Here is a 27,670-nt window from a genome sequence, read left to right as displayed (position 1 = left end):
GACTAAAGTAATAACTGTTACTGAAGAGTGACAAAAACTTGCATTGTCTGTTGCAGTGGACTAAGTGTTTGTGTCCCCCCCGCCTCCCAGTTCATACGTGGAAATCCTAACCCCCCCCCACACCTTGTGATGGGATTAGGAGGTGGGACCTTTGGGAGGTGATTGGGTCATAAGGGTGCAGCCCTCATGAACAGAATTAGTGCCCTTAGAAAAGAGACCTCAAAGAGTTCCCTCTCCCTCTTTCTACCACGTGAGGACACAACAAGAGGTTGGTGGTCTGCAACCCTGAAGAGAGCCCTCACCGGAACCTCACCATGCTGGCACTCTCATCTCAGACTTCCAGCCTCCACAAACGTGAGAAATAAATCTCTGTTGTCTCTAAGCCACCCAATCTACGACTCTCTGTCATAGCAGCCCGAATGGACTAAGCCATCTGTTGATCCTTGTTTGGTTTATAACTCATTGTCAGAGCATACACGAAAAGGCAGGGGTCCGTGCTGTCTGGACACCCTTCCCTTGGCTGGTCACTCACTTGGGATATGGTAACAGTCTTTGAAGTTTTCTTTGATGCTTCCACTCCTCTGTGTGCAAGCGAAACGTGTTCCTCTTTATCTTCTTCGGGACTTGGGGAGTCAAAGATATCAGGGCTTGAAAGGGAAGACTGGATAAAGCCAAAAGAAAATGCTTTTGTCAGAATTACACCTTAGCTGACAGAGCTTTTGTTAACATATGCTGTATGCTTTTCAAAGCACTCAACACCTCTATTTTGTTTGTCTCCTCATTATAACCTCGAAGGCAGAGAGGATGCTATTATCTGTCCGCTAGAGATAGTCGCAGAACTGGGACTAAGAAGCAAGACTTCCTACAGCAGGGATCTTTCCACGGGATCCTGGCACCAATGCCTGCCGGTCATTTCACCTGCGCAGGCCTGTGTCACCCAGCCTTTCCTGCTCCCTCCATCCTTCGGAGCCTCCCTTCTTTCTGTAAACATTTGCTACTGTGTACTAAGCACTGAGCTCGGTGCTGAACTTAGGTGACATGCCGGACACGGTCCCTGTTCTCACAAGGCTGACAGTCCAGGGGGGAGGGACACACAGGGCAAGAGGAGGCTGCCTCCGACCTGCCTCTCCTCCATTTCCTCTGGATCCTTTTCCAGGACCAGGAAATCTGAGGCACAGTGAAGTGCCTGCAAGAAGCTGTCTGAGAGGCAACCGTCCCAGGGGGCACAAGGTCACAGGCCTGCGGGCCGGTGAGCAGCATTTCTGCACCCCAGGGCACAGCCCTGCCTGCCGGAGGGCCAGCTCACCTCTAACTGGGGAACCTACTGCTAAATCTCCACCCTCATTGCCACGGACAATCAACGTCTGTTGTGGACTCGATTTTTTGCTAAGGTATATTTACAGAATGGCAGCATCTTTTGGTAAAAATATGGGGATAATTCTCCTATCTTTTCTGCCTCACTGTGAAGATCAAAAAGCTGGATGAATGTGAGCCAACTCACTGGAGTTCACTTGGACATAAATGATTACTGTGCTAGAATTTCACCATTTTAGGATAAAGCAAATGAAAATAAGAGTTCCTGGGACAAGGGATCTTTTTTAAACGAAGAATCTTCCAGAGATCTCTTTGGGTGAGCTCGTATTTAGCGGCATCTCTATGCCGTCTACCCTGGTGGTGGGAAAATCGTCCTATCTAGAATCAGCACTGGTGTCATTATAGAAAAGTCACGCCTACATCACACCATGTTTATTTTCTTCTGTTTACCCTATTTTCTAAGGCAGAAAACAAATATATCTAGGGATTTGTAAGCAAAGTTTTAAAATTAAAAGGTCTTATTTGTTAATCTTTGTTTTATCTGAAAATCCAATTACCTAGAATAACACCCCAGCTAAGCTTTCTTATTAATCTAAGCTTAACCGCTTAACCACCTTGCAGCGCCTGTGTCCCTTCACTTTGAGATTTTAAAAAAGCCAGCTTCCTCCTGTGTAACCTACAGTTCATGAGCTGCCAATCAAAGCTTGCTCTTTGAATTCAATGAACATAAATAAGCTCAGACTAGGGTGAGAGGCTCCAGGCTGGGTAATCCTGACCGGTGCATTTCCCCCATCATTCCTTCCAATGGCCTCGTAGGAATGTGTCCATATCCACGATCCCATTTTGCTATGAAAAACCTACGGGTGCTAAGTGGAGGAAGAGCCAATACGGATTCAAAGTGTGCATCCACGTGGGGATGGATGGGAACAAAGGGAAGGGAGTAATTACACTTCTTTAAAGCCCAAATGTATCCTGTTATTTTAAGGCTACAAATGCAATTGTTCCACATAAAGTGCCAAACTTTGAGTCACGGCGTCATAAGCTTCCTAAGGGCGGGGCCCACGTATGTCTCCCTCCCAGTCGCAGCCTTGGTACAATGGCTCAGAACTGAGTCCACGTGTCATAAATGCCTACAAATATTAGCTGAACAAGTGAATGAACAAAGTTGTAGGCTAAAAGCGAGTGAAGATGATGTGCCTTTACCCAGTCCCCAGATATACACGAACCCCCAGGCATGGGATGTATGAACCAAGGGTGGGGTGGGGGATGGTAAACTGACGTTCTCTGTATTTAATTCTGGATGCCTCAAGGCCCTCTAAACCTTGCGAAGTTTGGAAGAATTTGGAGGAAAAACAAAATGGAAGAAGGATTTATAGAGAAGATGTGGGAGATAGGATGAAACACTTAGAGATACTAAGAGGCAATTAAATAGGTTGTGTGTGAGGCACGTTGGGGAGGATATGGGGAGATGAAAGATGGTAGTGACACGGGACTCTATATAAGTAAGCCACTTTGTCAAGTCTTTCTTCCAAAAAGGTATCAACACACAGTTAGGGTTGTTTCATACAAAGAGGAAAAACAGCATGATTCAAACCACACCCCCAAACTCAGCAGATATGAGAGAAGAGGTTCAAAGGAAGTGGCATTCTTTTTCTTCTAAATGAGGACCTCTGCGGTGGGATCAGTGATGAGGCGAAAGTAGAAAGTGTTCTGGAAAACCTGCAAAAGGTTAATTCCTTGGTGTATCTGGGTGAATGAAGGTCATAAGGCCTTAGACCTGCATTCCCAGCAAGGACAAGACAATGTGATATATAGAGATAGAGATATAGAGAGAGACAGACATCACTTGTGGATGCATCAAGATTTTTTCTTCAATGACATTCACTTCAGTGTTTATAATGAAGAAGTGGAAGTAACATAAATGTCCAATAATAGTGCACTGACTAGATAAACTCTCATATATTCACAGGCTGGAACACTAGACAGCCATTAAATGTAACATGGAAGAATGGGCAATGATTGGGGAGAAAGGTACACCATATAAGGGGGATGGAAAGCATGTACTATGTACCCCATTTGGAATAAATAATGTTATACATACAAATAGAATTTTAAGTAAAAGCTACAGATATACAACAAGTGGTTAACGGTTCTCAGCTCTGGAAAGCAGGATTACAGTAACTTACTTTCTTCTTTATGCATTTCACTGTTGAAATTTGATACAACAAATGTGTTACAGGTTTCCAGTGAGGAAAGAAGTTATTCAAAATGACCCAAACAAAAAACTTCTTCTGTAGGTTATCTGGAGCATTCTGACTGGTCTCTCCTACATGACCATGTGCCCCGTATGTTTACAAACAATCTCCTAAAGGTGTGTGTGGGGTTCCGTGGAGGGGTGCCAATAATGGGGCCTCGTGAGAAAAAAGCTTGGCCATTGTCAAGCACCTGGAGAGTGGCAGATAATTCTTTAGCAAAGTTTTGTTTATAGACCAAACGAGCCTCACTCTCCTCTCCCACCATCAAACGTGACATTTTTTTTCTTACCAATTTCATTTCAGGTTCAAATAAGGATCAGTCTGGAAGGAGAAAGAAGGAAAGTGGGACTAAGCAGTGCCCACCTCACTGGCAGATGTGCAAAGAACAAAGAGAAAGAAATACTGCTTGATTCCAGAAGACTCTCAAATCACTCTTGGTCAGCAGTGTATCTCACGACTTCCCTCTCCTGGCTCGTCCTCATATCAGCCACTTGCAGGAGAGTCCTTGGCTGGAGTCTCTAAGCTGACCTGCTTTCCTGCAGTAGAAGGAGCGAGGCGACACTTACGGAGGTGAGGGACTGGGACGGAGGCCGCCTCCCTGTGGCTTTTGGTCTGCTTGTGGTTGGGTGACTGAGTTTCTCAGTAGATGATACCACGGAGTCAAAACCTTCTAGGTCTAAAACAAAAGTAAAACAGAGTTTTAAGAGCAATAATGGGAGTGAGGAAAGGTTCTTATAACAGGCCACGAGCACCTTTTCCTTAATACTCATCCTTTACATCTGGATTACATGTCATCATTGATGAAGGCGATTTCCATCCTCTGGTCATCCAATGAATGTGGTAGGCCTTTAAAAGCTACAGAAAGAGGGGTAAAGGAGGAATCCTCGTTCCTCCACAAATGCAAGTTCATTTTGCTAAATAAAACATTCTTCTCATCCCAACATGAAAAGCAGTTATCACAAGGTACAATACCCATGGACAAGTGAATGCTGATCATTGATTCCGGAAGAGAAGAGAGGGCAGCCTCCTCCTCTGGTTGTACTACCATAGCCTGGCCATCACCCTAATGGTAGACAACAAACTCCCTGGAGGTGGAGAGCAAGCTTCTACTTCTCCAGATAACTCCCGGAGCCGGGCACCATTCTGCTTCGAGAGGCATCACTCAATGGAGACATGATCTTCAGTCATCGATCTGCTCATTCATTCACTCCGTTATGATTGAGCAGCTACTCTGTGCTACACACGGGGCCAGATACCCAGGCTATGCCAGCGCGCGTGGCAGAAAGTACCCTGCCCTCAGGGAGCTTCCGTCTGTGTGACGGAGGTCTCACGTGAATATAGAATCATTCAGCCAGATCACAACGGCACCTCGCACGTGTCCGGGACGAAGACCTTTGCCTTTACTTTTCCATCCTCTTCAACAGATGATTAGGTCAAGGGGTCACCTCGTTCTATCTAGTTCCAGGGGTTTACAAATCAGTGTAGATATGTGCATGGGATGCACAAAGCAATGGCCGGCAGAAAGGGGTTGACATTGAGACCCATTATTGCTTGTGACTGGGGCAAGGCCAACTCTTGCTGACAAGTAGATCATGTTTCACAGGCCATGCCAGGCACTGCCTTCCCACACTATTTCCCATTTTCCTATTAATGGAGCCCTAGTTTTGTTTCAGGAACCATGTTCAGTTTAAGACAATTTTAACCATCCTGCTCCTCTTTGCCTGTGATTGGTCTAGAATTGGCCACGTAGCCCAATTTCAATCACTAAGGAAAAAAGAGAAGTCTACTGACAGTCTCTGGGACAGAGATTTCCTCTCTGTTGAGAGGAAATGAGGAGAAGGCCGTTTGTGTGGCTGCCCTTTCTTCTTTCTTGCTTGGGAGGCTGTTGTGCATGGATAAGATGCCTGGAGCTGTGGCAGCCATCTTTTTTTGTTTTTTAAGATCGATCGATCGATTGTTTGATTTGAGAGAGAGAGAGAGAGCAAGAGCATGAGTGGGGGGGGAGTGGCAGAGGGAGAGGGAGAAGTAGACTCCCCGCTGAGCATGGAGCCTGACACGGGGCTCGATCCCAGGACCCTGAGATCATGACCTAAGCCAAAACCAAGAGTCGGCCACTTAACCAACTGAGCCACCCAGGCGCCCCCTGTGGCAGTCATCTTATGGCCACGAGGAGATCTTGAGGATGGCAGAAGAGAAGACTAGAAAGACCTTGGATGACTGACAACCCCGATGAGCCACCCACCAACCCTTGAATCATCTAGTGCCCGGACTTGTTGCTATGTAAAATTAATAACCCTCTGTTAATGCAGTCAATTTTAATCAGATATCCTTTATTTGCAGCTGAAAGCACCGTAAGTGCTATAACTGCAAATATGCTGGCTCAAGACAGAAAAGCTAAAAACCATGTGTGTTCTTTTTTTTTCCTCCTTATTTTGGGGAGAGGTCTTTTATTGATGGTTATAATAAGTGGTCTGGCTGTGTGATGGTCAGCTTTATTCTATTAATGAATAGGCAGGTGTTGTCTGCAGTCTACTTCCTTTAGTGGAAGATGCAAAACCAAGCACAAATCACTGGTCAGGACAAACCATTACATTATACCCGGGATTATATTAAGTGACTTTATTCTAGCACCTGGTAAATGAGTAATTATTCAATGAACTCATCTTATCAGGGCAAGGGAAGTATAACCAAAGGTTAACTATCTGCAGAGACAGAACAAAGAAAAGTATCAGTGGTGCTCTGAGGCCACGGGGGAGCCAATCAGCACCCAGGGCCAGTGCGAGATTCCCAAATGGCCCCAACTTTCCAGCCAGCTCGGCACACCTTGGGCACAGGCCAAGACCCACCACAGTTAGGTGGGCCTCTTGAGAGCCAACTCACTGGCCTGACCTTCTCAGGGACCTTCCCCTTAAGAGAATCTTATTTTCCTAAAATAAGATCACACCCCAGGACTTGCCTCTACCAACTCCATACTGTCCGAAATAAACATTCCCCTTTATACACTTCAGTTGATGCCCCAAGTCATCGTCTGATATTAATATCTCCCCAATTAATTTTTTGAATCATTTTTTCTCTGATTACAAAGGTAGTACATGCTCAATGTACAATTGTTTTAGGAAAAACATAAAATTGTAACAAAAGAAAGTCAAATATAACCTCACCACACTGAGACAACCACTGTTAGTGTTTCAGTATATTACCCTCCAGGCTCTTTTTCTAAAAGTAGATAGTCTAGGTTCACACTATACGGAGTATTGCGTTCTGCTTATTTCACCTAACATCATGCGCCATGACTCTCTAAATTCTTCATAAATATTTTGACAGTGGCATAATCTTCTGTTGCATTGCAATTCGTGATTTATTGAATCAATCCCCTGTTGTTGGATAGTTTCCAAATCTTTCCCTCTCTTTGATTTTTGTTAATAGAAAAGTGCTGCGCAGATATTCTTGCGTGCATGCTACATACAAGTTTAGCAGGTTCTCCACGTGGCTCCCCAGTGGGGAGAAGGGAAGAAGGTCCAGGACAGGGAGGTCTGCTGGAGGGTGGGGGCCTGGCTGTGGAGAACAGGAGGCACAAGGAGGCCAGGGGAGCCAGGGGCGGGGGGAGAGGGAGGGTTGCTGAGCAGGCAGCCAGGGGAGGAGGTGAAGGAGAAGGCCGTTAAAGGTTCCAACAATCGAGCTGCTGCTGAGGGCCTTGGCTGGGCCCTACCAGGGGCTGAGAGGGCCCGCCTGTAAAGTGACTCTGTCCTAGAAACTGAAACAAGCTCTGGAGGCAAAAGCTGAGCAGGGTGAAGCAATTAAAGGACAGTTAAAGGCTAATTCACTCTGCTTCTCCACCGTGGCTGCACAGTGAAATCACCTGGACAATGAAGAAAAAGTGACTCAGGCCTGGATCCCTCTCTGGGGATTGGCTGACTCTCTTTGGGGTGCAGCCTGGGCGAGGTAGGTTTTCAGTCTCCCCCGGTGACCTTAGCACGCCGCCACGTAGAGAGGCACTGTTCCAGCAGAGGCTGGGGGGAGGAAGGGAGAAGCAAGGACTGGACTGAGCAGAGAGGAGAGGGCGCTAGAGCACCACCACCGGGGGAGTGGCAGGGTATTCCGGGGCCCACTGAGGGGACGGCCTGCCCAGGCGAGCTGTCAGGAGCAAGGCTCAGCAGCACAGCGCTCCTCCAAGGCCGGGCCGGGCAGTGCTGACCTGGTGTGTGGGGCAGCAGAGGTGCGGGGCAGCTGATCAAAGTGGCGACCGAAGGCTCTGGGGATTGGGGACAAGTCAGAAACGCGGCAGCGGGAATGAGAAGGCAGCCGTGAGGTGACCCAGCATGCAGACTGGGGTGGAAGAAGGGTGTGGGGAGCAAGGGGAGTGGATGGGACAGCCTCAGTCCCCCCCACCCCCCACGGACTCAGCATGCCCACTGGCGTGTAGGGACAGACAAGGTCACACCCAGGAAACTTCTGCAGGGCTCCAGGGAGGACTCCATCTTTGCTCCCCACCCAGCCCCCAGGGCCCACTAAAATCATGGAGTCCACCTGGGAGCTGAGGGTGTGACAACACGTGAGGTCGTCTGTAATAAGTTACACTTTCAGAATGACTCAGAGGCGCGGCGTGTGTCTTCCGCACTTAGACCGTGAGCCCCAAGAGGACAGGAGCCCATCTTTGTGCTCTCAAAGTCTAGCACGTTCCTGGCAAAAACCTGCTTACTATTCTGTGGATGAAGGAACAGGTGAACGAATGAACTAGCCAACACGTGAATAACCCATCCCAAGAAGGAACTCTGATTCCAGGAGTGACCCTTCCAGAGGCGCCTACTGATGGGGCACGAGGCGGCCGCTGCGGGGCGGGAGGCAGCATTCTGCGCTGTGGGTGCAGAGGACACTTGGCTGGCCCCTTTCGTTTCACTGGCTGAGGTCTACACTAAAAACACCTGGACACGTTGAAGGCTGGCCACCCCTCGCCGGCATCTCCTCAACAGAATGACAGATGGCCCAGAAGACTGCCTCGTCCGCCCTTGTCACTCAAGAGTAAGAGGACCGGCACGCCTGGGTGGCTCAGTCATTAAGCGTCTGCCTTCGGCTCAGGTCATGATTCCGGGGCCCTGGGATCGAGCCCCGCATCGGGCTCCCTGCTCAGCGGGAGGCCTGCTTCTCCCTCTCCCACTCCCCTGGCTTGTGTTCCCTCTCTCACTGTCAAAAAAAAAAAAAAAAAAAAAACAGAGTAAGAGGACAGCCGGAGTCCTGGAGGGGGAGCCACTCTTTTAACCTCTTCATGCACATCCAGCTACGTGGAACTTTCCAGGTTTAAGCTTGTAAAAAGCACTTTTTGGAAACAACAACAACATTAAACTTCCAGAAAGAAAGAGCCACACCAAGTATGAGGTCACTTGCTGCAAAGGGAACCTCAGAGCCCCAACTGTGATGCACTTCTGCTTTCTAACGGGGGGGGGGGGGGGGGGAGGGGATCTGCTGACCTGCAACAGAAACCTCGGGAGCCACAGAGCATGCTCTCGTGACTGCAGCCCTGGTAGCTGCCATGAAGGCAGACTTTCCATGACTAACTTATTGTGGTGTGAAGAAAATGTCCCAATTTTCACGATGGTTTTTGAAATGAATCAGGCTGAAACTTGATATAAGCTTTCTCAGCCTGGCTGGGAATTTTTCCTCTTAGTAAAAAAAAATGGTTTTAATGCTCACAAGCCAATCCAAAACTATTGAGCTGGCAAATGTTGGGTATTTTTTTAAAAGTTAGTTTCATAAGGATGAGAGGTTCTTGGCTTCTCTCATACTTGAAAGATGAACCCTCGGCAGACATACGGGGATAATTTATGCTGGACACGGAGCCAGCCTGGAAAGGGCGTCTGACTCTTTGTGGTACACACAGTGGCCCATTTTCCATCAACTGCAGTCACAGCCTGCTTAGTTCAATTAGAAAATGTGGGCTTATTTTCCACGGATGGGAGGGATGGTACCAGTGACCACAGGTAACCTACAACACATCCATTGAGAGCGCAGAAGAGAAACATTTAAAAGTCTGAGACATGCCTGTTGTCACCAAAGGAACTGTTTGCAAGCTCTCAAATGGCTGTTTATTCCTTGTAGCTCATTGCTCTGGGCTGGAGAAAGAGTCCTAGAGCAGAAGTTGCCTGCAGCTGAAGCGCAGCAATGTCACTACCTCCCAGGATCTCAGGCAGTCATCCTTTCTCCTACACGTCACTGTCAAGGACCATCACGGCTGGCGGGGCTCCTTGCAGACTACAGGCCTAGAAAGGCTATAATGGATTTCTCACTCCCAACGTGGTACCACTCCGTGGGCAGCCCCCAGAGACACGTGTGAGGTGAAGATCTGAGTATGTCCCCCTTCTCTGCTTAAAATCCCTCCCAAGTTCCCAGGAAATCCTGGTGACTTAGCGTGGCCAAGGCCCTTGCAGTATGGCTGGTGCCCACCTCTGTCTCTGTCCCTTGCGTGACTTCCCTCCCCTCCTCTCCCCTTTCCTCTGTGGCCATCAAGGCTTTGCTTAGCGACCAGGACCTCTTCCAAGAAGCCAGACCGCACCCTAAAACCTGGCCTGGGTGCTCCCCTACTCACCCACCACTCCAATCTCAGCATTCAGCACCCTGACATTCCTTGTTGACTTATCTGTCTCCCCAGCAGGCAGGAAAGAAGCTATGGCTTTTATCTGTGTTTTCCCCAGGCCTAACATCATTCCTGGCTTCTGATGGGTATTTAATAAATGATTATTGAATAAACGAACAAACAACCTTTCTGGGCTTCAGTTTTTCTACCACAGGGAAAAAAAATGGGAGAATTATCTGAGCTATCAGCTTTGCAGGGTTATTCTTTTGTAAATGAGAAATTATATGAAAACTTTCAAATCATTAGGTAGAATTTTGCTTTTATATACCATTGCTGGAGCTGTGAGATTTGAGAACAGAGATCTAAGAGCAAGGCTAAATTAAAAGAATAAAACAAAGCACCTTTTTTTCTCTTTCCTTCCTTCCTTCCTTCCTGCCTTCCTCCCTTCCTCCCTCCCTCTCTCTCTCTTTCTTTCTTTTTCTTTTTTAAGATTTAAGATGATTAAAGCCTAACCCCACAGGGCTGTAGGTCCCTTCTCCACAGTGAAGAATCATCTGAAGGCAATCTGGACAGGAAGTCTCACCCTGCATGTAAATCATGTGACTAGTGTGGAAAATCTATGCAGATGACAAAGATGGGCCCTTTAGTAGGGGTCAAATGAACACCTATGTTAGCTGAGTCACCAACTGAAAAATTCTCATTTAAGGAACGATTAGATTCTATAGGAAAATAAACCCTCAAAAATGTGGAAGGATATAGCAGATCAGCTGCTGTGTTTTCATTTGTGATCCAGGTGTGAAGTGTGTAAGACAAGCACTGAGGATAAACAGGTCTGAGCCACTGTGCGGCCAGCCCACTACATGACACTTCACACACGCATGCTCACTTAACCTGCACAAAACCCATGCTGGGTAGGCTACTCTTTTCCATAAAGGGAGACAGACAGAGGGTCAGAGTTTAGACAAACTGGTCAAGGTCACAACCAGAAAGTGACAGGGCCCACCTTCAGATTCATGTCTATGTAATTCCTTCCACTATAGAGCACTGAACAGACAGCAGGAACATTTCACCTTACCTCTCATTTAATCGATTTGGAGAATTGTTTCTACATCAAGAACAAGAAAAGATACTAGGAATGTAATAGGAATGTATACTAGGAATATAATATTGTGTGTGTGAAGAAACCCCTCTACGCTCTGATAATAAGCTGCCTTCGTTCTATTTTATTCCAACGTGTTTTGGGGGGTGCCTGGGTGGCTCAGTCAGTTAGGCGCCTGACTCTTGATCTCAGCTCAGGTCTTGATCTCAGGGTCGTGAGTTCAGGTCCAGGGTTGGGCTCCACACCCAGCATGGAGCCTACTTAAAAAATATGTATTTATTCCAATGTGTTTTTAAGTAGACAGAAAAAGGGACTGGCTTCCTTAGGGAAATCTCTGGTAAGAAATGTAAGGTGTTAGGCAAGTTAAACCAGGCTGTTTAGCTATTCAGTACAAAGTAACTTGTACATGGGAACTTGTAGCTGAAGAGTAAGAGAGGGAGATAAGGAGTTTATTTGCTCATTCACTTAATCAAATACTTATTAAGTACCTACCGTGTGCCAAGCATAACTACAGTTAGCAGAATGAAAGTACAATCGCTCTCTATCAGCACTATCCATTCAAACTTGCCGTGATGACGGAAACCTGCTGTGTCTGTACGATCCTGGCCTCACGCGGCTGCTGAGCACACGCAATCTGGCTAAGTGTGACTACTTAAAATAAATTAAACGTAAATAGCCACGTGTGACTAGTGGCAACGATCTCTACCATGACCCTACATCATGGTACTGGCATTTCGCCTCATTTATGCTCAGTCTATTCATTCTGTGCGTAGTTACTAAGTGATCCCTACAATCCAGGCTCTGGGCTAGGCATGGGGGGATATGGGGGTGAACAAATAGCCATGGTCCCTGCCTCACAGAGCGTAGAGCCCCCAAGAGCAATGGATTTTTATACATATCATTACAAATTCTGCTAGCTACTATGAAAGAAAGGTAAAAGATGAAATTAGCAATGATAGCATGGGAACCTAATTTAAATCTGGAGAAGCAGTAAGGGAAGGGGGGCATGACTTACTGAAATGTAGCACTGAAGAGAGGTAAAGTGCTTCACAGGGATTGATAGCAAGCAACGAAAAGTGGGGAAAAGTAACTTTTCAGATTTGCTTTCCTTTAAAAATTGCTTACTACAGGCCCGAAATTGTTAGGCAAAATAGTTTAGGAAATAATGTATTTACTGGAAATAGTGGTTATGCTGTTATTACAGGAATGTAAATTGGCACAGCCTTTTCGTAATGCCATTCGGCAATACCTATCACAAAATGCCAATGTATACACTACTAGTCCACTTCTAGAAACTGATCCACAGAAATGTTTATGTTGGGGCACCTGCGTGGCTCAGTTGGTTAAGCGTCTGCCTTCGGCTCAGGTTATGATCCCAGGGTCCTGGGATCGAGTGAGCCCCACGTGGGGCTCCCTGCTCGGTGGGGAGTCTGCTTCTCCTTCGGCCTCTCCCCCTGGCTTGTGCTCTCTCTCTCACTCACTCTCTCTCTCAAATAAATAAATAAAATCTTAAAAAAAGAAATGTCTATGTAAGTGTAGAACAATACATTTATTTATGATGCCAGTGGTCTTCAAACTGTTTTACTAGTGTGCCTCCTAAAATAATTTTGAAAACCCATGTGCCCCCTTATGCATCTTAAGTTGACATCTAAAATTTGACATAAGTTTTTGTCACAAAAGATGTAATTTCTGCTATACTTTAAAATATAACTAGGGGCGCCTGGGTGGCTCAGTCGTTAAGCGTCTGCCTTCGGCTCAGGTCATGATCCCAGGGTCCTGGGATCGAGCCCCGCATCGGGCTCCCTGCTCAGCGGGAAGCCTGCTTCTCCTCTCACTCCCCCTGCTTGTGTTCCTGCTCTCGCTATCTCTCTGTCAAATAAATAAATAAAATCTTTAAAAAAAATAAAAAATAAAATAAAATATAACTATTATTTTGCTCTCTTAAATATATTCAACATACATTTGAATACCATAGCAGTTTAACAACCACTGTCATCCATCTTAAACAATCCCGAATAAGCTGGGGCGCCTGGGTAACACAGTCAGTCAGGCATCCAACTCTCGGTTTCGGTTCAGGTCGTGATCTCAGGGTCATAAGATCAAGTCCCATGATGGGCTCTGCGCTCAGCGTGGAGTCTGCTTGAGACTCTCTCTCCCTCTCCCTCTGCTCCTTCCCCCCGTGCTCTCTCTCTCTCCCTCAAATAAAATAAATAAATCTTTAAAAAATCATGAATAAGGGCGCCTGGGTGGCTCAGTCGTTAAGCGTCTGCCTTCGGCTCAGGTCATGATCCCAGGGTCCTGGGATTGAGCCCCGCATTGGGCTCCCTGCTCAGTGGGAAGCCTGCTTCTCCTTCTCCCGCTCCCCCGCTTGTGTTCCCTCTCTCACTGTGTCTCTCTCTGTCAAATAAATAAATAACATCTCTTAAAAAAATAAAAAAAATTAAAAATCATGAATAAGCTTTTCTTTAGCAGTTGGAAATTCTGTACCACCCCTTTCTCTCTCTGAATTTGTATTTCTGTCATACTGCTGGATTTTACTCTAATGTAATGTATTTTTGTACTTTTGTTAATTTTGTCTTTTGTTCATTACTTTTTTCTTCTATAAAAACATGGTTATAAATAGAAATTTATGATTTCTTAAGTTCCTGAAATCATAAGGTTCTAAGTGTAATGATTTTTCTTCTGGAAGGAGTTACTATTACAATTAGCAGTAGTTTATAGATGATCAAAGCAAATGTATACACACATACCACACATTTTGATAATCTGTTGGCATAAAAGAGGGGAATCTTATTGGGCCTTCCCCCCAAATAACTTTAGGCACATGTGTATGATTATTACTTAACATGAGAATGACGTGGTTTGGTACTGATTCTATTCCTATTTTTCATTTTGTAGATATAAGTGCCAAGAAACTTTGTTCACATAAATAGAAGTATATGGGAATGGAAAGAATTTTGTTATCACAATGTCACTCAATTCTTTGAACTCTTTCCAAGTTATATGGCAAAAATCAGACAGTGGTCTAGCATCACCAAGAACTATTATGAACAACCTATCAATGAACAACTCAGTCGGTGCCTCCTTCAATTTTGTTGGAAGCAAAGAATTAGAAACCAACCAACTTGTAAATGGATTTTTTTGTCCAGTCAATAAAGTCACTCAATTTCTCAAGTCCAACACCAATCTTGGAAGTGTCTCTCAGTTTGCTGCAGGGGTTTGCATACCTGTGGAGTGGGCAAGAGATTGGCTATGTTGTGTAAGTTGGGATCGGGTCACTGGGAAAGGGGAGTGGGAGGGGAGAAGCAGGCTGCCAGTGGGTCTCCCAGGAGAGGAATTTGAAGAAAGAGCACATAAGAAATGAGGCACTATCCATGGCCTGGGGAGTCTCCATGGCCCCCCAAGGTGCAGGTATCCCTGTCTATAGATCATCGTCCTAGGCTGCTCTTCGCAGCATTGCTCTGAGCAAGCTGGTTATGCTAGAATCATACCATGGAATATTATGTTGACGTTAAAAGTATAAGGTTGACCTATGTGACTTATGTGGAAAGATGTCAAACATACATTATTTACTTCAAAAAACCCACTGTGGACCCTAATGGTACATGCAACATGATCACATTTTAAAAAATTCATCCATCTACCCAATCATGGGAAGACTTCTAAAAGTGTGTACAACAAATTAACAATGATTATCTCAAAGAGAGGTTGAGACCCGAAAGTCCCCAAGGGGACTTTCACTTTCTACCTTTTTGCATTAGTCCCTTTTTTTTTTTTTTTTTTTAAAGTACCTATTCCCTTTGTAACTGGGCGGTGGGGAGAAGTTCTTTAAAATAAAAATACAACTGAGTAGATCATATATGAAATGATTTCAGATGCAGCTATGGAATTTCAGTCCGCTGATTTATGTTATGTGTTCAAGAACTTTCCTACTTTCCAATAACAGTAGTCATGGTAAGAACGTAGGTTGATACCTGGTTCTTCACCTCTGTCTGACTATAGCTACACGAACTACCACTGAGAAAGCCCCTGTTTTGTGTCCGCCACTTCAAATCATCAGGTCTACATTTTACAACAACCGTCTAAGGCAGGTGGGCATTACTAACCCTGTCATACGCCAGAGGAAAGTGGAGCTCAGAGTCACTCAACCTGGAACTTGCAGAGCTATAATTCGAATCCAAGCATGCCTAACCTGAGAACCCATGGTTTCTCTAACACCCCACACTTTCCTCGGTGACTCTGCGGGATGATCTTGTCTCTGTATAAGGGTTTGCTGTATGAGGTCAAATTTATTTAGGATGTCAAACAGCCTACCCATTTATATTTTTCAAAAATTGTGATACATTTTTTAAAAGGTGAATAATTTAAAAAACTTTATAAAAGGTGATGCCTTAACTGTTATGCCCATAATTGTTAATTACTTAAACTTCCATTTGGCCAGCAAATATTTTATTTATTATTTTTTAGAGATTTTATTTATTTGATAGAGAGAGAGAGAGAGCGAGAGAGAGCATGAATGGTGGGGAGCGGCAGAGGGAGAAGCAGACTCCTCGCTGAGCAGGGAGCCTGACATGGGGCTCGAAAAGAGGAATCAGAAGTTACAAAAAAAAAGCATTTTCTTAATGTCCAGAAAACTCAGCTAAAAGAAACAGAGCCAGACAGACAAGCCTGTGAGGTCGAACTGGGCCCCTTTGATCATTTCCTCCAAGCCCCTGGTTTAAAGATGAAAAACCAATATCCACACCTGAAACTAATGTAATATTGTGTGTCAACTCTACTCAAAACAAACAAACAAAAAAACCCAGGACCCAAAGAGGTGCACGCCATGCTGGACGGTCTGCTAGAGCGGGGTGTGCGTCCGGAGGGCAAGTCTCCTTTCAGGGAGCAGAGGAACAGGGCATTTCATCTCATTCAACAGCACTTTACTGAGAGAAAAGAGGAGCAATCAGACACTCATAAAAGAAAATTTTTGTGTTTGAAACAACAACATACTAATGCCTAGAGTTACACAGAACCCAAAATTAAATGCCAAGTAAAAAAACTCAAGGAGGAAAGACCTTCTGTCTGAAGCCCAGTGTGCTTGTTACCACACTGGGAGGGACAGGTGCCTCTAGAACTGGAGGCCTCCATTCTCCAGCCTTGGGGAAGGAAGAGGACAGAGGTATGAAGCATTTAAAGTGCCTTTTAGGGGCACCTGCATGGCTCAGTTGGTTGAGTGGCTGACTCTGGGTCTGGGCTCAGGTCACGATCTTGGGGTCCTGGGATCAAGCCCCGCATCGGGCTCCCCCATCAGTGGGGGAGTCTGCTTCTTTCCTTCTCCCTCTCTCTCTGCTCCTCCTGCTCATGCTGTCTCTCTCTCTTTCTCAAATAAATAAATAAATCTTTAAAAAAAATAAAGTGCCCTTTAAAATCTGACATTGCGTGAGTGATTTGAAAAAAAAAAACCCAAATAATTGTAACTCCATAAAAAATTAATCTGCTAATTGTACATTTCTGGGCAGTAGTGAGTTTTCACTCATGCTTGAACACCTGCCTTTCTCTGGGGCCTTTTGTTTGCCCCCGACATTTCTCTCCCCAGACCCTCATTTTTGCACATCTGTGCTGGACCTGTAATTTCCAGAAGCCTCCCCAAGAACTGGTGTGCATCCATGACAAAGCTACCACCTGTCTATAAAGTGCCAAGGAAAAGAAAGTCAACATTGTGAGGCTCCCAGTCAGCTAAAATTGTCCGATTTTTAAAACCGGAGATTATTCCTACCCGGCGATGGCATTTGGTTTTTAAAATGTCCTTAATTAGTAAAATGAAAGTCAGCAGTCCCTCACATTAAAAGCCTTTTTTGTGTGTGTGAGTCTTTGAATTCCAAAGAACACGAACAACCTCAGGGAGAGATGACTCAAGCGTGGGGAGGTGGGGGGCGCCATTGCGGGTCACCACGCAGCTAAATAAAGCGGCTTCTCCGGCTCTAAATCAGGGCTCCCTGTTCACTGACACCTCATCCTTAGCTTGTCACCACCAGATCCAATTACCCTCTAATGGGGCCCACCAGCCTCACTCCTAAGTGCTCATCACTTTTCTCATTTAATGAATCCGAGGTAGCGGGAGGTGGTCTGGGCCGAGGTGTCCACATCAGGCCTTAACAAGGGCCCATGGCTAGAGAAGGGAGTTTGATAACTCAAATTTGCTCCTTAATAAGGTGTAGTTTTGTCTATAATGCTTTTAGCGTGACAAAGGGGTACCTGAGCGTGGTTTTCTGGCAGGTCATAGATCCCTCTGGATATTTACAAGGCAAACGGAAGACAGAGCTGGGCTCTGCCAATCTGTGAGCCCACGGCCAGCAGGCAGAGGGCACTGCAGGCCGAATAAAGGCCATGTGCAAGCTGGGACTGCCCGTCACCTGTTCCCTTCTTGCTTCCACATTCATTCGCAGCCCTGAGGCCTCGGTTAAGCACAGTGCAGAAGACTACTTTGCCCCCACTGGGTGTCCCTCCGCATTTGCATTCTTCAAGCTGCCATTGGTCTCAGCATATAGCAAAAGCAGAGACACTCAAGCCACTGCGCTGAAGAAAGGCTGCAGGGGCCCTGAACGTTGAGGCGGGCGACCAACAGGCTGCCGAAGACTGGGACTGCCCTGGTGGCGGCTGAGCAGGTAGGGCTAAGTGCCTTGGTTTGGGTGTGGCCTGATGTTTCTAACTGCAAACGTCTGTCAGCGAACACCCTCCGTATATATCTGGGACCGGACTCTTGGAAGTGCCGAGAAGGACAAGGACTTTCCATCAGCCCATCTCCTCTAGGACTGCGAGGTGATTTTGAAATCAGTGCTGGTTGCCAGCTTGACCTCACTTACTTAGTACAAACCTAGACTGTTGAGTCCTAATGATCTTAGGTGAGAGGTGGGGAGCCACACGGGGACACTGCAGGGAGAAGTCCAGCACAGACCCTCTTCTGAATGAACTGGAGCCAAGGCCGAGGGTCCCGAAGTGCAGGGAGGACACCAAAAATGCTCAGAGGGCTGACTGGGTTCAAGATCCATCCACCCGAAGTTTAAGGTATTTCACTTCCTTGGTATAAAGCACATGACCCTACAAAGCCTAATCTCTTTTGCTTTTCGTCATCACACTGGAGACACGCATATTGCTTCTCAAATAGTCCTGATATAAGTTGGTGTGTAATCGTGACCTGTGTTCCTGGATAGGGGCCAGAGCTGCGTTTAACAGCTTTATTGAGGTATAATTTGTATATCATAAAATTCACCCATGTTAAGCGTACAACCTAATAATTTTTAGTAAATTTACGGAGTTGTGTAACCATTACCACAATCCAGGTTCAGAACCTTTCCAGGATCCCAAATCAATGAGCTCTTACTAGCATTCCCAGTTTGTCAGTAGGGAAGTGCTTTTGCATTTCCTGGTCCAAATGAACCACAGGCCAGGAGGCATCTGTGAGAGATCTGAGGACAAGAAGAAGTTAGACTCATATCTCCCAAACCAGTTCCATGTCCTAAGTCCATCGACTTTAAAGCTAGCAACCCCTGGCCCCTGACATTGACTGCAATGTCAAGTGCGTATCTGGATCAGGTTGGGAAGACGGAGGAGAAATTCCCAGCTTCCCCACGTGAAGAGGGGGTGATGGCCACGTAAAGGGATGGAAGTGGGGCAAGTGGGATGGGATCTGAATAGAATGGAGAACGCCGATCAACGAAGGCAAGCAACAGAGGAGAAAGGAGAAGAGTTGTTTCTAAGTCAATCAGTTGCATCTAGATGGCTTAGTTCCCAGGCGGCTTCCCACCTGGGGGGCCCGCTGCTATCTCTGTGCTTTAGTGGGAAAGAGTCGGAAAATCTCCGCAGTACCAAAGTGTAATAATAAATCCCCACATGCCATGGGAACTACAATATATGGCATAATAAAAGTAAATGTTATGGCACTTGACTCCTCGGCCTATAATCTCCCATTCAATCGAAGCGGAGATTCTTCTTCCATCAGCAAGAGAAAACTGGACAATTTAATTTTCATTTCTATTCATGCACAGGCCTGCTCTGGAGCTCATCCACGTTTCCTATTATGTTACTTGAAATATGGCGGTGTAGTTTGATACACAGTATCTCAAACCGACATCAACAACTTCATTTTGGACCAACTGATTCCATTCTAAATTACTGTGGGCTGACAGATGCTGGTAGCTGCCCACACGAGATCTGAAAAAGCCATGTTCTCTAATTCAATATTATAATAATTTAAAATTATAGCTTTATTAAGAGGAAACAGATTTATTTATAGCTAACACTGATGATTTCTACTGGCTTTCAGGGCTGTGTTCGGCTATTCACTGCAGCCCACATTTGGACAGCTTCAATTGTCTGAATCACTAACAAAACATTCTGGTACAAATAATTTCCTTCTTAATTCAAAGCAATGAACAAATGCTCCAAAAGCAGAGACACAAAGCAGCCCTGTAGGGGGCCAGCCCCTCCACAGTAGTGTCCTATTTTCCTTGACCAACCCACCTGCAAGAGCATTTCCACCTTTGGGCCTAATGACATTCTGCTTAAAATCCTTTCCTCCCTTGGCCTCTGAACTAAGAAGTTGCCAGATTCCTCTTTTCCCTTAGACGGGGACTTTGTGCATGGTCTGGTCTTCAAGCTGAGGGCCTTCTTTCTCTTTTCTCATGCTAAGGACTTTACTTATCTTCCTGACTTAACTATCCCTTCGAAGCAAACAACAGCATTGATAACAAACATTTCTATCATTGTGCAGCCCATCCAGCGATTTTGCCGAACTCTGGAAGACAAGGTGAGCAAGTTGGGAGAGATGCTAGTTTCCTTCCTCAGTAAAGAAGCTGCAGTGGGGAGAGCCGGTGTAAATTACTGAAGCTTTCCAGGCCTGGAGGCAGCAGTCCGCACTCACGCACGGGTCAGCAGGTGCCAGCCCTGCGTTAGGTCTCCTGGAAGGTCCTAATCTCTACCCGCAATCCCCGCTGGCCTCTACAACCCTGGCCCTCCCCAGCCTCGACCTTCTGGCTTCCGCCTCATCCAGCACAGACACGGGGCCATCTGACCAGATCTCAGAGTCAACACGCTTAAATAAATCCACATTTCCCCCTAAACCAGTTCCTCCCCCAGACGTGCTTATTTCTACCCAAGTCATTTTTTCCCCTAACGCTAAAACCTCACAGCTGACAAAGCCCTGCTCCCAAGTCCAGTCAGTGCCTGAGGCCTGGCAACACTTGGTTTGCTTTGCTGCTTCCACATCTAGTCCTTCTTTCGCCATCCTGTGGTGCAGCTTAATGCGGGCTCTCTCTTAACTGCCTCTCACCCACACTATCAAATAACCTGACTACTCGACACCCGTCTTTCCTTCATCTGATTGGTCCCACAGAGCTCCATCAGTTATTATCTGAATGCTTAGACCTGATCCTGTCACTTCAGTGTCAACCCACTGCCTACCGAATAAATTACGGATGCATCCCTCTCCTACCGAATCCTGCCCAGACCTCCATCTGCAGGGCAGCTCCCCTCCATGCCGGCAGGAAGCTCTCCTATGGCCAGGCTGATCTATGACCAGTTATCAGCACTCCCCACGGGATCTCCTTGCCTGCCTCTGCCTCAGTGAATCCAACTTCTAGATCCAGATACGTCTGCCCCCCCACCCCCCCCACCTCACGGAGCCTGCCCTAGCACTCTGGGCACCAAGGAGCATTCCCAACTCTGACCTGCATTACTTTCTACCACTCAGTGGTCAGGGAGACAGTCCGTTGGTGTCACCTCACTTTCCATTTGCCGTCCAAGCGGCCCAAAGAGACATGAAGCTGCTGGAAGGCAGGGCCTATGGGTGAGGCCCTTGGTATCCATTCGGCCTTGCCCTTGAGTAGATACTCAAGTATTTAGCAGCTGATTACATGGCCCCCGATCATCATTTCTTGCAATGCAAATAATATGCATTACATAATTAGCTTGAGGAATTACAGCCTTCTGGGATTAACATCTTCTTGGTAAAATGAGAGCAAACTAAGCCTCAGCAGCTCTTTCTGGGCTCCCAAATAGATACAACAGGTGCTCAGTTTCCATGTATGAAGAGCTTCCATAGATTAACCCACTTCGATCAACCCCAACATTTCCAAACTAGCTTGTCAGACTGAGAAATATGAAATTCAGTGAGAGCCACCCGAGTCATCTCCAGACCCAAAGAAAACAAGGGCCAAAGGCCAATGCTCTTCCCAGGCAAGGCAAGGCACAGCCCTGTGTATTCTGGAGAATATTCTGGAGAAGGAGAACACCTCCCTTCCTGTGAAGGGTCCCACATTACCTTCTCTGCCACTTCACCAACTGGCCATCCTGCCTTAAAATGTGGGCCCGAATGCTAAACCACAGTGGCAAGACCAGAACTTCATCAGGCTCATTCTGATGACTCCTTCTCATTCATAGCCAATCACTGCCCTGCTCTGCTCTGCCCTTTAACCAGGTCAAAAGCTCTAGCGGGCCAGCATTTCTATTATTATTCCATCAGCCCAAGCTGTCAGAAGCCCTCGGTCCTGCTTCCTGACTGGGCTTCTCAAAGGTTAGGGATGTAAAACAGTCTCTGGAGACAGAGCAAATATTTTTGGTGTTTACGGTCACAAGGACACATCCTGCCACCAAGTCTTCACAAGATCAGACCAGAGACTGCAAGTCAGCAGTTGTAAAGATGCAACTCTATTAGCAGGTTTGGGAAAAAACACGGCACCCCAAAGAGGAGTAACCCCAGGTGACAAGAATGCTCACGTTAGGCACTCAGTGCCTCTTCTGGGCCTGCCAATGGTCAGACGTTTGTTTCTAAACGGAGTAGCCAATGCAGAAGGTGCTAGAAATCTTCCATGTCAAATCAGTCTCTGAGAGTGGCTGCCAGGGGTCCGGGAAGGGGTGGGGGGCAGGGGGGACATGGGTATGGTTATAAAAGTGCAACCCGGCGGGGGGGGAAATCCTGGTAGCGATGGAATGTTCTGCATCTTGACCGAGGTGGTAGATACACAGATCTACCCAGGTGACAAAACTGCAAAGAACTAAAGACACACAAGTACTAGTAAAACTAGGGAACTCACTGGACATGTCCATGTCAACATCCTGGTTATGATCTCACACTGTAGTTTCATTATGACACTACCACTGAGAGAAAAGGGGTCAAGGGTATGTAGTTCTCTCTGTATTACTTCTTACAACTGCATGTAAATCTCTAATTATTTCAAGGTAAAAAAATTTAATTAAAAAAGGCAAATTCCAAAATGTAGCCCTATTATGTAGAATATTATAACCATGATAGGTACAAATAAAAGATGTAAAGCTAAAAAAAAATTTAGTCCCTGAATCTAGACTTCTTTTTTTTTATTATTATGTTATGTTAATCACCATACATTACATCATTAGTTTTTGACGTAGTGTTCCATGATTCATTGTTTGTGTATAACACCCAGTGCTCCATGCAGAACGTGCCCTCTTTAATACCCATCACCAGGCTAACCCATCCCCCCACCCCCCTCCCTAGAACCCTCAGTTTGTTTTTCAGAGTCCATCGTCTCTCATGGTTCGTCTCCCCCTCCGATTCCCCCCCTTCATTCTTCCCCTCCTGCTTTTTTTTTTTTTTTTAAACATATAATGTATTATTTGCTTCAGAGGTACCGGTCTGTGATTCATCAGTCTTACACAATTCACAGCGCTCAGCATAGCACATACCCTCCCCATTGTCTATCACCCAGCCACCCCATCCCTCCCACCCCCCCACCACTCCAGCAACCCTCAGTTTGTTTCCTGACCGAATCTAGACTTCTTAAAAGGGCTGTCACCTGAGTCAGACCAACAGTGGCCTCAACCAGCACACAGGCGACCTCGTGCCACCCACGCACACACCCAAAAGACCCTCCCACTTGTTTCCCCACAGAGACTTTAGCTACCTTCCCCTTTATCACACTGCTATCTTGACCTTTGAAAAACTCACCCATGTTCTTAACTAAGTGGCAATTATCACGCCAGAGCTCATTTTAAATTCAAACTCAAAACACTGAGTGCTGTGACTACAATGAACTCGGCCATTCTGCATTTTCACCCATTCACCTTTTTACATTAAATACATAAGTCACTGGAAAATATGAATATGAGTGCTAATGCCCACTTTTACAAAAGGCTTATTCATCACTTCTTTTCATTAGACTGCTCTCCTCCTAAGGTCAGGGAGAGTAACAATTCCAGGCATTCTGTTTTACTGTGGAAACCACCATCACTTCCCCTTCTTTACAAAACTGCGACATCTAAAACCGACTTTGGGCTATTAGCCTTCCATTTACATGGCTGTGTTAGTTCTCATCAGGCTGCTCGAAGGGGCAAGCCAAACTCTGCAGTTCTTTTAAAATTTTGCAAAGAGAAGCCAGAACACTCTCCTTACTCACCAATGTCATTACTGCGATCCGAGAGGTCCTTGTCCAGGATGCCAGAAATCGAACTGCCCACCAAGTCAATCTTGGGACCGTCACCCCTACATTAAAAACACAAGTCCAGGCATTTCATAATTGGTGTGTGTCCTTGTCATTGTGTCAGCTTTCTTGCTGCACACGCATTAAGGAGCAGGCTGTGCGTGGGGTGGGCGGCACCGTCGCCCGTGAGGGCCACTGGGAGCCCACGACCTATCCAACCACACGGGCCTCGGTGAGACCGGCCGACAGACTGGATGCCCACCTCTCCAGCACACATTTTCAGAGAGGGCTCTTTTAATGATGACTCTTCAGCAATACACCTTCAGCCGCTGACCCTCCCGCTGGTACACAGGGTACAACGCGGGGCCTGCTCCCGCCCCATGGCCAAATAAGCACCAGCAAATGATGACCGGCAGCTTCCCTTTTAAGGAGCAAGGAATTTAGCCAATGCTGCTTGTCAAAGGTCGGCTACTTTTAACCTTGAGAAAGAGGTTTTCTGGCCTGAGGCGGAGGCATCGGCCAGGCTGTTGACAGGCACAAGGGGTTGAGTTTAAGATCTGGCAGCCTGAAAGCTGGCGCTGGGGCACAGGCCTGTAAAATTAGACAGCTCTTGGGTGGGTGCCCCCATGCCCATCAGGACATGAGTGACTTCTCTCGGCACCTGGGCTAGGAACAGCCCTGAGGGATGGGAACAGGCCTCTGAGATGAGAGAAACAGCCCACTCGTGCATGAACAGAAGGTTCCTCCAAATTCCTCTAAAAGGGCAGTTCTCTAGACCCTTTCAGGGGGGTAAGCCCCGAACGAGATTGTCTGCGGTCTGTGATGGTAGTGAAAGAGGAAAAGATCCTCACCCATAAAATGAGAGGGAGAAGCCAAGCAGTTGTTCTGGGAAAGCAACAGAAATAATCCATCTCATGGCTCTTGGCAGTCATCATGGCCTGAAGCCAAACGACACAATGAGCAGCAGAGTTACTCAAGGAGTGCCTGTCAAATACCTGTCATGCAGGGGGTATTGAGAGGGCCAAGCCAGGGAGTTCCTACTCTGGAGGGGCTCACAGTCTAACTGCGGGAAAGAGACAGACACACAGGTCCACACGGCACAGGCTGTGTAAGGGAAGGGCACATCGGAGTCCTATGGGAAGAAAGGACTGGGTCAGTGCAGGGGATCTGCGTAGTGTGGCCAGGAGCACACAGAGGAGGTGGCATTCCAGCTGGGCCTTGGAGGAAAAGGGGGAGAGGACATATCAGTAAGAGGCATGATTAAGCAAGGACCCCACAGGAGGTGGGAGTGCCCAGTGTGGCCAGAGTTCCCTGGGCTGAAGCCTGAGGTCCCCAGAGAGTAGTGAGAGCAGAAAGGTAGGCAAAGGTCAGACTGCTGGACTGAGTACTAGAGGGTTCTGTTTCTTGGAGGTAATGCAGGATGGAAGGACAGCTGCAGCAGGAGACCCATAAAGCCGGCGACAAGGGAGGGATTTGATAGGGCCGACCCCTGGGTTTCTTCACTCCGGAAGGGGCGGTGGTAGTAGCATTCAGCGTGACTCGCAGATCCTTGTGACGGTGGAGAAGGCCCAGTGGAAGGAGGTAAGGCCCCGTCAGTTCCCGAACAAACAAGACTGACCTGTAACTTCAAGCATAACCTCAAGCACCCTCAACCAAAGACCGGCAGAGGTAAGAACTCCAGGGCATAGGGGCTGGGCCAAATGGCTTGACCTCCACCGAGAGAAAACACAGCTCTAAAACTGTGGGTGGGTATTATGAGACTTTCCGGGCTTTTCAGAGCTTGGCTGAAGTAAAAGTTCAAGGAGAGCATGGACTACCGTGCTTGGAAGGGGGAAGCAGCTTGAGCTTCAGAGCAGAGCCTTTATTTCCCACCTCAGCCCCACCTCCAAGGGCTGTGGGGGCCCCTCAGGCCAGGTTGCTGTAGCAGACCCCCTCTCCATCCCCCCCCCAAAGGTCAGGTCCCACAGGGCACAGTCCCTCGGACAGACCCCAAGCCAACAGGAGCATCGAGACTGAGAAAATTTGTTTCAAAACATTTTATTGTTAGGATCCCAGTGGCTACTAATTTGAATGTAACCTTCTGAATGAAATGTTTTGGAAATGCACCATTATTAGTAGGAAAGCATTTTCATTTTGAAAAGTTCTTGAGGGCTCCTGATCTTATTATTTTCTAACTATGGAGCCAGAATGATTTGGTGCTGTCATTCTCCAAACTAACACAACTCAAATTATACCTAGAGCCAGACAGTCCTGTCCTTTTGGGAACACACCAAGGACCAAAACCTATGAGAACATGTGTTCTGTCCAGGGAGAAAGGTCACTCAGGCAACAAAAGTCCAGTTAATTCCACTGGGCTTTTTTTTTTTTTTTGCCAAGGGTAAAGTTGGTTTGAGGTGACACTCTGGCGGGGTGGCTGGGGACAGAATCCGAGGGGGTGTTGGTGGGAGAAGGAGCTTTATGTAGCCGTTAATGATCTGTATCTCAGAACAGGCCAGCTCGGCTGCTTCTGAACATGTGGTTTATTCATGCATTTCGGTAACTATGAATCTTGCAGCTGCCACGTCCCTCTTTGATTTGACAGCTAGAAGCTTCCAGTCAACTGTGAGCCTATCTTGAATGGACTGTAGAGAACCCTACTGCTCATTATTATGCTTGTCTTATCCTGGGCCGTATTACTTTTCTACCTTTATTTGCCCCCTTACTGTCACTCTCAACTATTTTATTCTTGTAGATGCATTTTGGAAAGTTACCACAAAGCCTTTGGGGAATGGTTCAGGGTAAAAAGAAGTAATTTCTAAGAATAGGGTGTATATCAATAGCATTTAAAATGGGCATCTGCTTTGGCCCAGTTCTGGGAGGCTATGCTAAAGAAATTGCCTGAAATGCCCAAGTGGGTTTTGCAAGATCAATATGTTTACCACAGTGTTATTTGTAATAAATAAAAACTGAAACTAGACTCTTTCATAAAGAGGGGAACAGGTTATTAACCTATATTTGATGGACTTTTATACAGCCATGAAAATGATATTTAGAAACACATTATGACAGGAAGGACAAAGGCTGATGTTACAGTGGCAAAGGACAGAGACAAGTTAAAAGTGCCCTACTCTCTGTGTACATACACCCACATGCCCTGCTTAGGTATTAGGAAGAGAGATTATTATTTCTTTCAAGACTGGAAGAATATTTACATTGACTATTCCTGGGCAGTGTGATGGGTTATTTCTAGCACCCAGCTCAGCCCCCTGGTACCAGGCAGGGGCTCAAAAACACTTGTGGAATTCATGAACATTTGCCTTTGTCCTTAAAGGGGAATGCATTATGTATTTGTATAATAGACGCAATTTTTCCCCCAAAAGCTGGAGGACATTCAGTATAATCCTAACTATGTAAAACCAGTGAAAAACAAACTAAATCATATGTAGGAAAAAAGATGGGAAAGAAACAGTCCAAAATGTTAACAGTAGTTGTTTCTGGGATAAGACTAGAGGTAAAAATTTTTCCTTCATTAAAGTTCACTTTCGGGGCGCCTGGGTGGCTCAGTCGTTAAGCGTCTGCCTTCGGCTCAGGTCATGATCCTAGGGTCCTGGGATCGAGCCCCGCATCGGGCTCCCTGCTCGGCGGGAAGCCTGCTTCTCCCTCTCCCACTCCCCCTGCTTGTGTTCCCTCTCTCGCTGTGTCTCTCTCTGTCAAATAAATAAAAAATCTTTAAAAAAAAAAAAATAAAGTTCACTTTCAACAACAGAGACTCATACAATTCAGGCAGCTTATGTTCCCTCTCCTTTCTCCCCAACAGTATTGCCAAGGTCAAAGGTGAGATTGTCTGGCCCTTGCCTACAAACTCTCCTGGAAGAACCTCCCCGACCACAGGTGCCCCGGTGATCACCTGGGACCACACCTGGAGCTCACCTGGGAACCAGGTGGGGGTGTGTGGAGTTACAAATCCTAGACCGAGAGGCCCAAGCCGTGAGGGGCTACCTGAGGAAAGAAGAAGTCCCAT

At 46.5% G+C, this 27,670-nt stretch overlaps 1 protein-coding gene across 10 annotated transcripts in view; it reads right to left on the bottom strand.

The window, feature by feature from the left end:
* Positions 1–27,670, bottom strand: part of SH3KBP1 (SH3 domain containing kinase binding protein 1) — a 328,530-nt gene that overhangs the window by 9,129 nt on the left and 291,731 nt on the right. For 7 of the 10 annotated variants that reach the window (XM_078064411.1, XM_078064414.1, XM_078064412.1 and 4 more), the window contains 3 exons: positions 23,647–23,732; positions 4,136–4,245; positions 533–661 (listed from right to left, as the gene is read on the bottom strand). In XM_078064411.1, coding sequence (XP_077920537.1) covers positions 533–661; positions 4,136–4,245; positions 23,647–23,732 — 325 coding nt within the window. The remainder of the gene's footprint in view (positions 1–532; positions 662–4,135; positions 4,246–23,646; positions 23,733–27,670) is intronic. The other 3 variants (XM_078064415.1, XM_078064418.1, XM_078064419.1) reach the window with 1 other exon arrangement.

The sequence above is a fragment of the Halichoerus grypus genome, chromosome X (genome assembly GCF_964656455.1).
Source record: "Halichoerus grypus chromosome X, mHalGry1.hap1.1, whole genome shotgun sequence".
In the NCBI taxonomy this organism is placed as follows: Eukaryota; Metazoa; Chordata; class Mammalia; order Carnivora; family Phocidae; genus Halichoerus; species Halichoerus grypus.
The sequence above is the reverse complement of the archived record's forward strand: the minus strand, read 5'-3'. Positions and strand labels throughout refer to the sequence as shown.